This window comes from Physeter macrocephalus, chromosome 16 (assembly GCF_002837175.3).
Source record: "Physeter macrocephalus isolate SW-GA chromosome 16, ASM283717v5, whole genome shotgun sequence".
In the NCBI taxonomy this organism is placed as follows: domain Eukaryota; kingdom Metazoa; phylum Chordata; class Mammalia; order Artiodactyla; family Physeteridae; genus Physeter; species Physeter macrocephalus.
In genome coordinates this window covers 59,258,480-59,271,866 of record NC_041229.1, presented here as the reverse complement: position 1 = coordinate 59,271,866, position 13,387 = coordinate 59,258,480, and the positions used below count along the sequence as shown (strand labels likewise).

The window sequence follows — 13,387 nt, the reverse complement described above, 5'->3', positions numbered from 1 at the left end:
AGCCCATGAAACAGGGTAATACTATTGCCCTCATTTTATAATGAGAACACTGAGGCTCTGGAAGGTTAAAAAGCTTGGCCAAGGACTTCCCTGGTGATGCAGTGGTTAAGAATCCGCCTGTCAATGCAGGTGACACAGGATTGAGCCCTGGTCCGGGAAGATCCCACATGCCCCATAGCAACTAAGTCCGTGTGCCACAACTACTGAGCCTGCGCTCTAGAGCCCGCAAGCCACAACTAGTGAAGCCTGCATGCCTAGAGCCTGTGCTCTGCAACAAGAGAAGCCACTGCAATGAGAAGCCTGCGCACCACAACGAAGAGTAGCCCCCGCTCACTGCACCTAGAGAAAGCCCGCATGCAGCAATGAAGACCCAACGCAGCCCCAAATCAATAAATTAATTAATTTTTTTAAAAAAAAAAGCTTGCCCAAGGCCAAGTAAGGGAGAGAATTCTCCCTGGAAAAGTGCTGTCTGAGCTCAGAGCCGAGATCTTAAAGGATAAGGTGAAGCTGTCAAGGGACAGTGGCATTCTAGACAGAGGGACAACATACACAAAGGCAGTGCAGTAGGAAACAGCATGGTATGCAGTCAGGAAAAAGACCAGCCTTCAGAATCAGCAGACCTGGGTTCAAATATCTATTTTTGTTTGTGGCCTCTTACTGCAACTATAGTTTCTCATCTGTGCAATGGTGATAATAAACCACACCCTGTACAACTACTTCTAAGATTAAAGTTAAACATGATATGTAAAAGTGCCCAGCGCAGGCCTAGGCCCATGGTAGGTAATCGGTAATAAATGTTACCTCCCTTCCTTTCCCCTAGTTGGCAATTCAATAGACCATGGTCTTAAGAATGTCATTTCCATCTGTACTAGACCCCAGACATGTCTCCCTTCTACAAGTTCCCAAGCTTTACTAGGGCTTTTGGAGGCGCAGTATACCAAAAGTCATTCACAATGTTATGAGATCACATTCTTAACCACCACTTCTCAAAATGAGAGCCATTCCCACACCACTCACCTGTGTAGGCCATGTTCTTAGGGTTGCCATAAGGAGCCCCAGGCTGCACGGGGCTATAAACAGGGTTCATTGTGGACAACTGAGAATCCTACAGAGACACAAACAAACAAACAAAATACAGCATTGATTAATGATTGCTCATTCTCCCTGACATCAACTTCCGATCTATAATCTTCAGGTTACACTCACAGAGAAGCAACACGGTAGAGTAGAAAGAGGACTACCAAAAAGCCATTTGTTTGTATTTGGTCCTATGCTAGACACTTTTCCCACTGTACACATGAAGATACTGAGAGGCAGAGAGGTGACACAATTTGCCTAATGTCAACCCCGGCCTTTTGATTCTCAGTTCAGTACTAGTCCCACTATCCCACAGATGCCTCTACCATGAGTGTACTGTGTGGCACTGGCCAAGTCCCGTCCCCTCTCTGGGCTTCAGTGTCCTGATGTAAAATCAATTACTTTAGGCTCTCTGAGGCCCTTTCTAAATCTAAGGATGCTAGTCTAGAAGCCGGGAAAGGATGCAATTCTACTCTTCACCAGGGGACCCCGTGTACCTGGTGATAAACACACAGACTGCTGGAAGAGCAGCAAGTGTGTCACCCACCTTTTGCACTTACAGAGGACAGGATACTAGTTACTAGCAGTTTTGGAAAAAAATGGGAATTTACTGCCATTGATCATTTTAATGCAAACAAGGAAACACAGCCAAGATCTCTTTCAAAGCTTATTCAAGGGAAAGAAACTTGGAAATTTCTGTGCAATAAGTATCACCTGCACAAGTGATCTGTTAATTACCTTAATGAAGCACGTTCTCTATTCTGATTAATGGAAAATCTGTCATTAAGCTCTATTACCCAGCCAATTTGTCCCACCTTGTTTAGGGAACCAACTCTGACACACAGGCCAACACGTTTGAAAATGTCTCCAAACATATTATTTACACATCATAAAAATCAAACAATTCCCTCCTAACTAGGCTCACATGATAGATGGGCAATTTTTTAGGTCATTAACTTCTCCCATAGCACCTCAGGATAGGAAACAAGTCAAATGTTGAAGACGGGCAGTTAAAGTCAACAGCTGGCTTGATGACGATTGCTCTGAGATTAATTACTCTGTCCAGGGTTCTGGAATGAGAGGTGGGGGAAAGATGGGTTCCCAAAGAGAGGAAGGTGGGGCAGTCAAACAGGCAAAAAAGGAAATGATGTTGGTCAAATTCAGAGGATAGAACTTGAAATGTACCCAATGCGCAGCCCTGACAAATCAACCCAGGGCAAGAGGCTAGATTAAACTACCACCAGCTGACAAACTGAAACTAGAACAATTTGAGGACAAAAGTTACAGGAGATATACACATTCCAGCACAATTTAAGGAAAAAACACGCAGCCAGAGTTATCCAAGAATACAGCCAAGTACACTCTCTCTAAATATAAGCACTCTCCTGGCAAGGTGCTAATAAGAAAATTAAGAGAGTTCACAGATGTTAAAATACACTGCAAACTATAAAGTGGCATGCAGATGTAAATGATGACGGTGATTGCCTTGCATCTCTCTTCCACCCGACCGGTTCTCTGCTAAATAAGCCAGAGTAAGGAAGACTGTGCTAAGCAGCACAACGGGCCCTGTAAACATCTGAGCACTCTCCTACGGAGAAGGTACTCTGTGCTGCTGATTGGACGAAGTTAGAAATTGCTTTTCATAACCAAAGAAACTCATCAGTTTTGAAACTGGTCTCCTGCTGCTCCAAAATGAGGGCCACAGTCTCAGGAGACCATGTCTGAGTAGCACTCCACAACAGCATGGATTCCAATCTCAACTAATGACTGGCAGAAATGAGATCTGCCAGGGGTTCAGAATTTGGAATAAGAATAAGACAGCTACTTCTGGGGAGTGGCTCACAGGCAGACAGGGTTCCTGGCTTTCACGGGAAGGTTGGCCTTTTACAACAGAATCCACACACTGTTAATAGTTTCAGGGACAAGCTAAAAATGAGTAGGAAGATCACAAGCTCTACAATCAGGCAGATTTAGGTTAAAATCCTAGAACTGCCACATACCAAATGTGGGACCATAGGCAAGTCCACTAACTTTCCTGAGCATCAGTTTCCTCTAGCCTCAAAATGGAAAAGAATAACACATACTTTGTAGAGTTGTTGTAAGGCTTTTGTGGTTTTTTTTTAAAGCTAGGTTTACTGAGGTATAATATACATACAGTAAAATTTACTCCTTTTAGGTATACAGTTCTATGAGCCCTGAAAAATGTATATAGTTGTACAAACATCACCACAATTAAGATACAAAGTATTTCCATCACCCCCAAAAGTTCTCTCATCTTTGTGGTCAATACCCTGCCCACAACTCCCAGCTGTGGCAACCACTGATCTGTTTTCTGTTGTTGTTTTGTGTACTCACATATCAACTTTTATTTTAACAGATGAAAAAAGTGAGGCTGAAAAAAGGCAAATGAACAGTCCGAGGTCACAAAGTAAGTAAGGGACAAGGTCAAGATTAGCACCCCAAATGGATCAAAGGCCTAAATGAGAGAGCTAAAAACATAAAACTCTTAGAAGAAAGAAGAAAAGATAGCCTAAACCTTTGTGACCTTGGATTTGGCAATGGTAATTATGATACCAATAGCACAAACAACGAAAGGAAAAAAAATAGATAAAATGGATTCATCAAAACTAAAAACTTTTGGGACTTCCCTGGTGGCACAGTGGTTAAGAATCCACCTGCCAATGCAGGGAATATGGGTTTGAGCCCTGGTCCGGGAAGATCCCACATGCCATGGAGCAACTAATCCCACGCGCCACAACTACTGATCCTGCACTCTAGAGCCCGTAAGCCACAACTACTGAGCCCAAGAGCCACAACTACTGAAGCCACGCACCTAGAGCCCATGCTCGGCAACAAGAGAAACGCACCGCAACGAAGAGTAGCCCCCGTTCTCCGCAACTAGAGAAAGCCTGCGTGCAGCAACAAAGACCCAACGCAGCCAAAAATAAATACATAATAAATATATAAATGTATTTTTTAAAAAAGGCAAGGAAAACTAAAAGCTTTCGTGTATTAAAGGACATCATCCATCAAGAAAGTGAAAGACAGGGGCTTCCCTGGTGGTGCAGTGGTTAAGAATCCGCCTGCCAATGCAGGGGACACGGGTTCGAGCCCTGGTCCGGGAAGATCCCACATGCCACGGAGCAACTAAGCCCGCGTGCCACAACTACTGAAGCCCGTGCGCCCTAGAGCCCGTGCCCTGCAACAAGAGAAGCCACCGCGATGAGAAGCCCGTGTGCCGCAATGAAGAGTAGCCCCCGCTCGCCGCAACTAGAGAAAAGCCCGCGCAGCAACGAAGACCCAACACAGCCAAAAATAAATAAATTAATTAATTAATTTAAAAAAAAGAAAGTGAAAGACAACCCACAGAATGACAGATTTTTGCAGATCATTTACATAAGGGATTTGTATTTAAAATATATAAGGAACTCTTAGCTCAATAATAAAAAGGCCAATAACCCAATTTTAAAAAATGGGAAAAGAATCTCAATATACATTTCTTCAAAGAAGTTATATACATGGCCAATAAGCACATGAAAAGATGCAAATAGAAACCACGAGATACCACTTCACATACACTAGGATGGCTATAATCAAAAAGATAATAAAATGTGTTGGCAAGGATGTGGAGAAATCTAGACCCTTATACAATGCTGGTGGGAATGTAAAACGATATGGCCACTTTGGGAAAACATATGACAGTTCCTCAAATAGTTAAACACAGAGTTACCACATGACCCAGCAATGCCGCTTCTAGATATATACCAAAAGAAATGAAAATGTATGAACACAAATGTTCATAGCAGCATTATCCATAATAGTCAAAAGGTGGAAACAATCCAAATGTTCAACCGATGAATGGAGAAATGAAATGTGGTATATCCATACAATGGAATATTTGGAAATAAAAAGGAATGAAGTACTGATACATACTACAACATGGATGAACCCTGAAAACATATTAAGTGAAAGAAACCCATCATAAAAGGCCACATATTCTGTGATTCCATTTTTATGAAATGTACAGAATAGGCAAATCTACAGAGACAGAAAATAGATTTGTAGTTGTCTAGATTAGTTCATGATATATGAAATTCACATCTCTCTTAAAATAATTATTATAATGCAGTACTCACCCACATCTACTTTCACACGTACCTACTTCCTGAATGTTTCTTCCTGATAACTCCATAAGCAATTCAAACTCACAACATTCAAAAGTAAACTCAACATTCTTCTGCAAGCCCATTCTTCCATCCAGTATTGGCCATCTCACAGTTACTGACAATCCATCCACCTGGCACTTTAAGCAAGAAACCCTGAAAGTCATCCTAAATTCCTCCCACTCTTTCACACCCAATCAATCACCAAGTCCTCATAAACTTACCTTTCTCATTGCTACTGCTCTCTAGTTCAAGTTTCAATATCTCTTGTCTGAAATATTAAACAGTCCTAAGAGGACTCTTTTCCCCCATTCTAACCAACTCTAATTAATCCTTGATATTCTTTATTAAAGCACAGGTTGGATAAGGGCATTACTCCCCTCAAAAGCCTTGGGAATAAAATCCCTACTCCTTCACATGGTATAGAAGATCCTCTATGCTCCATCTGGCATGGGGCTTAGGAATCTATGTATTTGTGTTTCCAAGGATATTTTGATACCCAGTTTGAAGACACTGCCTGAGACTTTCTATGCCAAATGCCATTTGTCTTACATAAGCTTGACAGAGGAACTGAGATACAGCAGTGAACCAGACTAATAAAAATTCCAGCTTACATTCCAGTTGGGAGGGGGGAGGAAGACACAAAATTTTTTTAAAAAGTAAAATATACTGTATATCAGATGGCAGTAAATGGTAGAGAAATCCTCTGAAGGTGGATAGGGAGTACCAAGGGGAGGAGGTACAATTTTAAATAAGATAGTTAGAGAAAGTGTTATTGAGTGACATCTAAGCAGAGACCTGAAAAAGCTGAAGGAGCAAGCCATGCAGGTCTCTTGAGGGGAAACTGTCCAAGTAGAGAAAACAGCAAAGGCAAATGCCCTGAAGTGGAACCATGTCTGAGAAATAGCATGAAGGCCAGTTTAGCTGGAGCACACACAGTGAATGAAAGAGAAAAGAGTAGGCAGTGAGATCAGACAGGTGATGAAGGGCAAATCATGTACAGCCTTGTAGGCCAGTATAAGGACGTTGTTTTTTATTCTAAATGAGATTAGGAGTGTTTCAAGCAGAAGAGTGACTTGATTTGACTTCATTTTAAGAAGATTACTTTGACTGTTGAGCTGAGATCAGAGACCAGGAAAGCAAGAGGAGAATCAGGGAGATGAGTTAGGATGCTATTAAAATGATCCACATGAAAGGTAATGGTGGCTTGAAATAGGGTGGTAGCAGTGGTGGTGGTGGTGGGAAATAGTTATATTTTGGGTATAATCTGAAGATCAAGCTGATGGGAATTACTAACAGATTGACTATATAGTATGAGAGGAAGAAAGACATCAAGGATGACTCCAAAGTTAACTTGAGAAACTGGAATAATAAAAATGCCATTTACTGGGATGAGAACTATGAAAGGAGCATGTTTTGGTGTGAAGGACAGAAATTTGGATTTGGACTTAAATTTGAGATGCCTAAGAATTCTGCTTAAAACAATGGCTGGTATACAATAAGCATTCTGTAAAGGTAAACAACCATTACTACTATTATAAATATTACCTCTACTACCAGCAGCTACTATTTATTGAAGATCTACCAGGTGACAAGTACTGTGCTACCGACTTACCTTATTAGTCCCTATAAGTCTTATAAGATCACAATGATCTTGCAAAATAGGTATTATTTTCACTGTACTATAGGTGGATAAACTTAAGTCCAGAGAAATGAAGCAACTTGCCCAGTCTCATAACTAAGAATTGAGAGAATAACCAGGTCTTCTGATTCCAATGTCCAAGCTACTTCCACTGTGCTAGATGCGTTTGAGTTTCCCAGTCTCCCTAGTCTCCCAACCCAGCACTGGTTTCTCCTCTGGAATAGCAGGCCCCTCCCTAACCCTCCTTTAACTCGGGGCCCCTTGTGCTCTGTTTGGACCCTGATAGATCCCACCAGTTCAAATCTACCTACTGGGTCCCTGCTGGACACACACAGGCAGTTATGAGAGAATAAAAGCACTGTCTGCCTGACTTCTATTCCTGCCAGCTGTCTAGGATCTTAGCTGCCATATGCTCCCAATCCAACCTGATTTTACTTCTTAAGTAAGACAAGTAAGATAAGTGCCTGCTGTGCAAGTCCCGTCTAGCTCCCTCTCCAGAGCCAAGTATGGAATTTCCCCTGTTCCCTGGGGTTGAACCACAGTAAGTCTACATTACTTGTGTCAGCAAACACAACTCTGCAATAGCTTCCCATCTTATTCAGAATAAAATCCAAAGTCCTTATAAAGGTCTACAGGACCTTATATGATCTGGTCTCACATGCCCACCTCTCTAGTTGCAACTCCTACCACTATCCCTTGCTTTCTCCACCCCACTCACAATGACCTCCTTGTTCCCTGAACACACATGTATGCTTATGCCTCAGGGTCTTTGCACTTGCGCTTTCCCACACCTAAAATGCCCTTCCCCCAGATATTCAAATGGCATACTCCCTTACTTCATTCAGGTCTCTGCACAAATTTCACCTTGCCAGAAATTACTTCCTTAACCAACCTATCTAAAAATAACTCCTACTGTTATTCTCTGTCCCCAATTCCTGCTTTACTTTTCCTATTGACACCAATCACTAACTGATATATTTTCTTGTGTATTTGTTTATTCTTTCCCCCATTAGAGTTATAAGTTCCATGAGAACAAGGATTCTGTTTATTTTGTCTCGTGTCTCCAATACCCAGAATATTACCAGCATATAATGGGCACTAAATGCATAGTTGAATAAATAATGAACCATCCTTCATGCTACTCCAAAAAACAACTCTGGAAAAAGTTTCAAGGTGCTTGGCACTTCTCGGCATATCTCAGTCAACTACTTGGCTTCACATCTCTACAGCATTTACTTCCAATATTCAGAGAAGCCTCTACCGATAGCTCATCTTGGGCAGAGCAAGCAATGGTGAGCCAGGTGGTGGCATGATGACTGAGGAAAACAGAGGTGCTAAAGACCTCCCTCCTAGTGGAGCTGGCATTCATTCCCAGACCATTTTGCAAATAGCCTGCTGCTGCCCTCAAAACCACCTGAACTATTTCTTTCAAATGAACAGCAAAATCTATGAGCACAAAATGACAAGAAAAAAGTTCCAGGGTTGAAGGATGAACACTTGGAAGTACCATATGCACAACAGGTTGCAATGCTTAAAATTAGTGTTGTAGTTTCCAAACTACTTAAAAATTTTTAAAGAACTTTACCATTTACAAAGCTTATACAGATGGTCCCCAAATCAGGATGGTTCGCTTAAGATTTTTCAACTTTACAATGGTATCAAAGCAATACGCATTCAGTAGGAACATACTTTGAATTCTGAATTTTGTTCTCTTCCTGAGCTAGTGGTATGCAGCACAAAACTCTCTTGTGATGCTGGGCAGCAGCAGCAGCAGTGAGCTGCAGCTCCACGTCAGCCATGTGATCGAGGGTAAAGAACCAATTTACACTTGCAACCATTCTGTAAAAATATAACCATCCTGTTTTTCACTTAAAATATAGTATTCAATAAATTACACGAGATATTCAACATTACAAAATAGACTTTGTGTTAGACGATTTTGCCCAACTGTAGGCTGCTGTGTTCTGAGCATGTTTAAAGTAGGCTAGGCTAAACCATGATGTTTGGTAGGTTAGGTGTATTAAATGCATTTTCAATTCACAATGGGTTTATTGGGATGTAACCCCATTGTAAGTTGAGGAAGATCTGTAGTTTACAATGAGATTTTAGCCACTATTTCACTTGATCCTTTGAAGTAAGCAACACAAGGATTATTAATTTCATCAGACAGATAAAGAAATTAAAGCTTAAAGTTTTAATGCATATTAGGATGGACACTGTAGGGAAAAGATATAGATAGTGTCTGCCCAAAGGAGGTTATGGTCTAGCTAGGGAATTTTAAAAGTTAAATAAAAATAAAGATGCCATAAGTAACACAAGGAGATGGAACTTCTGGAATACCTAAACTGCTTAGCAAACTCTTCCCTAAAAGCAACAATAAAACTGAACAAGATTGTCAAAAACAACCATTTCGGGCCTCTGAAAATTAACCAAAGGCATACATCAAGTTGAGAAATGTTTATTCAAGAAGAATTACTGAACCATATTAAGAACAGTAAGAATCTGTGGCATTTTAGCCTGAAGCTGCTCCTACCCCACAACCCCCAGCTCCCTGGGGGTAATTCCATCAGGCCAGGCCAAGAGGATGACTCTTGCCAGAGTGGGCTGATTTAATTTGAAGCTGAGTGTAGAAAATTTGCTCTGGATATTGCCCAGAGTCATTGTCAAAAACAATAGAGGGACAATCTGGGGAACAATAGTAAGTTATCCAGGAAGGCCACTACTACAGCTGGCCTAAGGTCATAATGTTAGTTAGGGCAGGCAACAGGACTGCAGATAAGCCAGAAATTTTAAAGGGAGTGCTGGGGAACAAAAGATAAGACCCACTATGGGATCCCTGGTGATCTATAAGGTTTCATACTTGCTAAGGAGAAACTGGAGAGGTCCTAGCTATCTACTGATCCTATGTGAATGTAAGGTCTTGAACACACTGAAAGTAAAGGCTGGAGCAGAACTGCAAATTGCCTGGACTTTGAATGCATTCCCCGATCAACAAACAAATCCATCAACAAAGGGTAGAAAATTTCCTAGCCTAGGACTGAAGCCAGTCATTGTTGATCACTAATCTATGCTGACCCAGGGGTGACCTTTAAGAAGCCAAGTTTAAAAATTAAAACAATAATTTAAAAAATATGACCAGAATAAACTACTTGCATGCTAAATAAATAATTAAATAAATATGCATGGGTAAAAAGAGAGAGAGACATCAGCAGTCACACACTACAAAGGAGACAGATACTACAGAATTGTCTGAACAAGTCACTGAATAAACCAAAAAAAACAAAAAAAAAAAAAACAAAAAAAAAACCAACACAAAAAAACCCCAGCAACAACCCTCCCATCCGCTAGTGGTGGAAGAATCTGAATCAAGAGTTGCTATATTATCTAAAACATAGTTTTTCAACAAAAAAAATCATAAAACATGCAAAGAAAGAGGGAAGTGTGACCCATTTACCAGCGGGAAATAAAAAAGGAGACTACATATAGATATTGTCTCTATGGGGGCCCAGATGTTGGAATCAGCAGATAAATATTTCCAAGCAGCTATTATAAGTACTTAGAAGAACTAAAGGAAGCCATATTTAAAGAATTAAATGAAAGCATGATGATAATTACTCATCAAATAGAGAATGTCAATAAATAGAAATTATAAAAAGAACCAAATGGAAATTGTTTGTTTTGTTTTGTTTTTTCACTTTTGGCCATGCTGCACGGCATGTTGGAACTTAGTTCCCTGACTAGGGATCAAGCCCATGCCCCCTGTAATGGAAGTGCAGAGTCTTAAACGCTGGACCACCAGGGAAGTCCCTGGAAGTTGTATTCTGAAATGAAACATTCAAGAGGACTCAAAAACAAATCTGAGCTGGCAGAACAAAGAATCATCGAACTCAAAGAGAGATCAACATAGATAATGCAATCTAAAAAACAAAAAGAAAAAATGAAAAATGAAGTCAGAGAGCTGTGGGAAACTCTGGAGCAAACCAACATACAAGTAATGGGAGTTCGAGCAAGAAGAAAGAAAGGAGTAGAAAAAATATCTGAAGATATAATCATCAAAAGCTTCGCAAATTTGATTTTAAAAACAAACAACATTAAACTACACCCACGACAGACAGTGAACTCCAAGTGGGCTAAACACATAAAGAGCCACACCTGTACACATCACTAACTGTTGAAAGCCAAAGAGAAAATTTTGAAAGTGGCAAGAGAAAAAAACTTATCAGATAAAAGGGATCAACAATAAGATTAACAGCTCAATTCTCATTAGAAACAATGGAGGCCAGCAGCAGTGGAATAATAAATGTGCTGAAAGAAAGAAAAAAAAGTACCAACCATGATTTCTGACCCCAGTAAAACTATCATTCAGAATTAAACGTAAGGGACTTCCCTGGTGGCACAGTGGTTAAGAATCTGCCTGCCAGTGCAGGGGACATGGGTTCAAGCCCTGGTCCAGGAAGATCCCACATGCCATGGAGCAACTAAGCCCGTGAGCCACAACTATTGAGCCTGTGTTCTACAGCCCACAAGTCACAACTACTGAGCCTGCATGCCACAACTACTGAAGCCTGCATGCCTAGAGCCTGCACTCTGCAACAAGAGAATCCACTGAAATGAGAAGCCCACGCACCACAACGAAGAGTAGCCCCTGCTCTCCTCAACTAGAGAAAGCCCATGGGCAGAAATGAAGACCCAACGCAGCCAAAAATTAAAATAAATAAATAAATAAATTTATTTTTTTTTTAAATCCAAAATTAAAGGCATAAAGACATTCCCAAACAGATAACAACTGAGGTGATTCACTGCTAGCAACCTGCCTTTCAAAAACCCTAAAGACATACTAAAGCCTTCTGGCTGAAAGGAAATGGCACTACAGAGCAATTCAAATCCACATGAAAAGATAAAGAGCACCAGTAAAGGCGATTACATAGGTAAACATAAAGATAGTATAAATATTTTTCTCTTAATACACTTAAAAGACAGTTATATACAATAACTTTAAAACTATATTGTTGGGTATATGAACATATAAAGATTTAATTTACAGAAAAACAAGGGCACAAAGTAAAAGACAGGGAAAATGGAGCTACACCTGAACAAAGCTTCTAAATTTTATTGAAATTAAGTTAGTTTATATTTGAAGTAGATTGTATATGAAGTAGATTATAATCAATATGTAATTTGTAAAAAATGAAGATATACATTTAACCCCCAAAGCAACCACTAAGAAAACAACTTTTAAAATTTAATAAAAATATCAATGATATCAACAATAAAAAGGAACAGGGCTTCCCTGGTGGCGCAGTGGTTGCGCGTCCGCCTGCCAATGCAGGGGAACCGGGTTCACGCCCCAGTCTGGGAGGATCCCACGTGCTGCAGAGCGGCTGGGCCCGTGAGCCATGGCCGCTGGGCCTGTGCGTCCGGAGCCTGTGCTCGGCAACGGGAGAGGCCACAACAGAGGAAGGCCCGCATACCACAAAAAAAAAAAAAAAAAAAAAAAAACAATAAAAAGGAACAAACCACTGATACATATCACAGCATGAATTAACCTCGAAAATATTGGACTAAGTTTAAGAAGCCAGAGCAAAAGACAACACATTGTGTGATTCCATTCATACAAAATGTTCAGAAAGGGCAAATCTATACAAGCAGATAGATAAGAGGCAAGAAGAACTACAATCCTGCAGCCTCTGGAATGAAAACCACATTCACAGACAGCAAAATGAAAAGGCAGAGGACTATGTACCACATGAAGGAACAAGATAAAACCCCAGAAAAACAACTAAATGAACTGGATATGGGCAATCTTCCAGAAAAAGAATTTAGAATAATGATAGTGAGATGATCCAGGACCTCAGAAAAAGAATGGAGGCAAAGATCAAGAAGATACAAGAAATGTTTAACAAAGACCTAGAAGAATTAAAGAACAAACAAACAGAGATGACCAATACAATAACTGAAATGAAAAATACACTAGAAGACTTCCCTAACATGGGAAAGGAAATGAGCACCCAAGTCCAGGAAGTGTAGAGAGTCCCAGGCAGGATAAACCCAAGAAGAAACACACCGAGACACATAGTAATCAAACTGGCAAAAATTAAAGAGAAAGAAAAATTATTGAAAGCAGCAAGGGAAAAATGACAAATAACATACAAGGGAACTCCCATAAGGTTAACAGCTGATTTTTCAGCAGAAACTCTACAAGGCAGAAAGGAGTGGCATGATATACTTAAAGTGATGAAAGGGAAGAACCTACAACCAAGATTACTCTACCCAGCAAGGATCTCATTCAGATTTGATGAAGAAATCAAAAGCTTGGAGAAATCAAAAGCTTTACAGACAAGCAAAAGCTAAGAGAATTCAGCACCACCAAACCAGCTCTATAGAAAATGCTAAAGGAACTTCTCTAAGTGGGAAGCACAAGAGAAGAAAAGGACATACAAAAACAAACCATAACAATTAAGAAAATGGTAATAGGAACATACATATCGATAATTACCTGAAACGT

At 40.4% G+C, this 13,387-nt stretch overlaps 1 protein-coding gene across 6 annotated transcripts in view; it reads right to left on the bottom strand.

The window, feature by feature from the left end:
- LOC102983336 (uncharacterized) overlaps positions 1-13,387 on the bottom strand; it is a 189,178-nt gene that overhangs the window by 35,592 nt on the left and 140,199 nt on the right. For all 6 annotated transcript variants that reach the window (XR_003683638.2, XR_003683643.2, XR_003683640.2 and 3 more), the window contains one exon: positions 1,018-1,105. Coding sequence is in view for 1 of the 6 variants with exons in the window: in XM_028501255.2 (XP_028357056.1) it covers positions 1,018-1,105 (88 nt within the window). In the remaining 5 variants the exon portion in view is untranslated. The remainder of the gene's footprint in view (positions 1-1,017; positions 1,106-13,387) is intronic.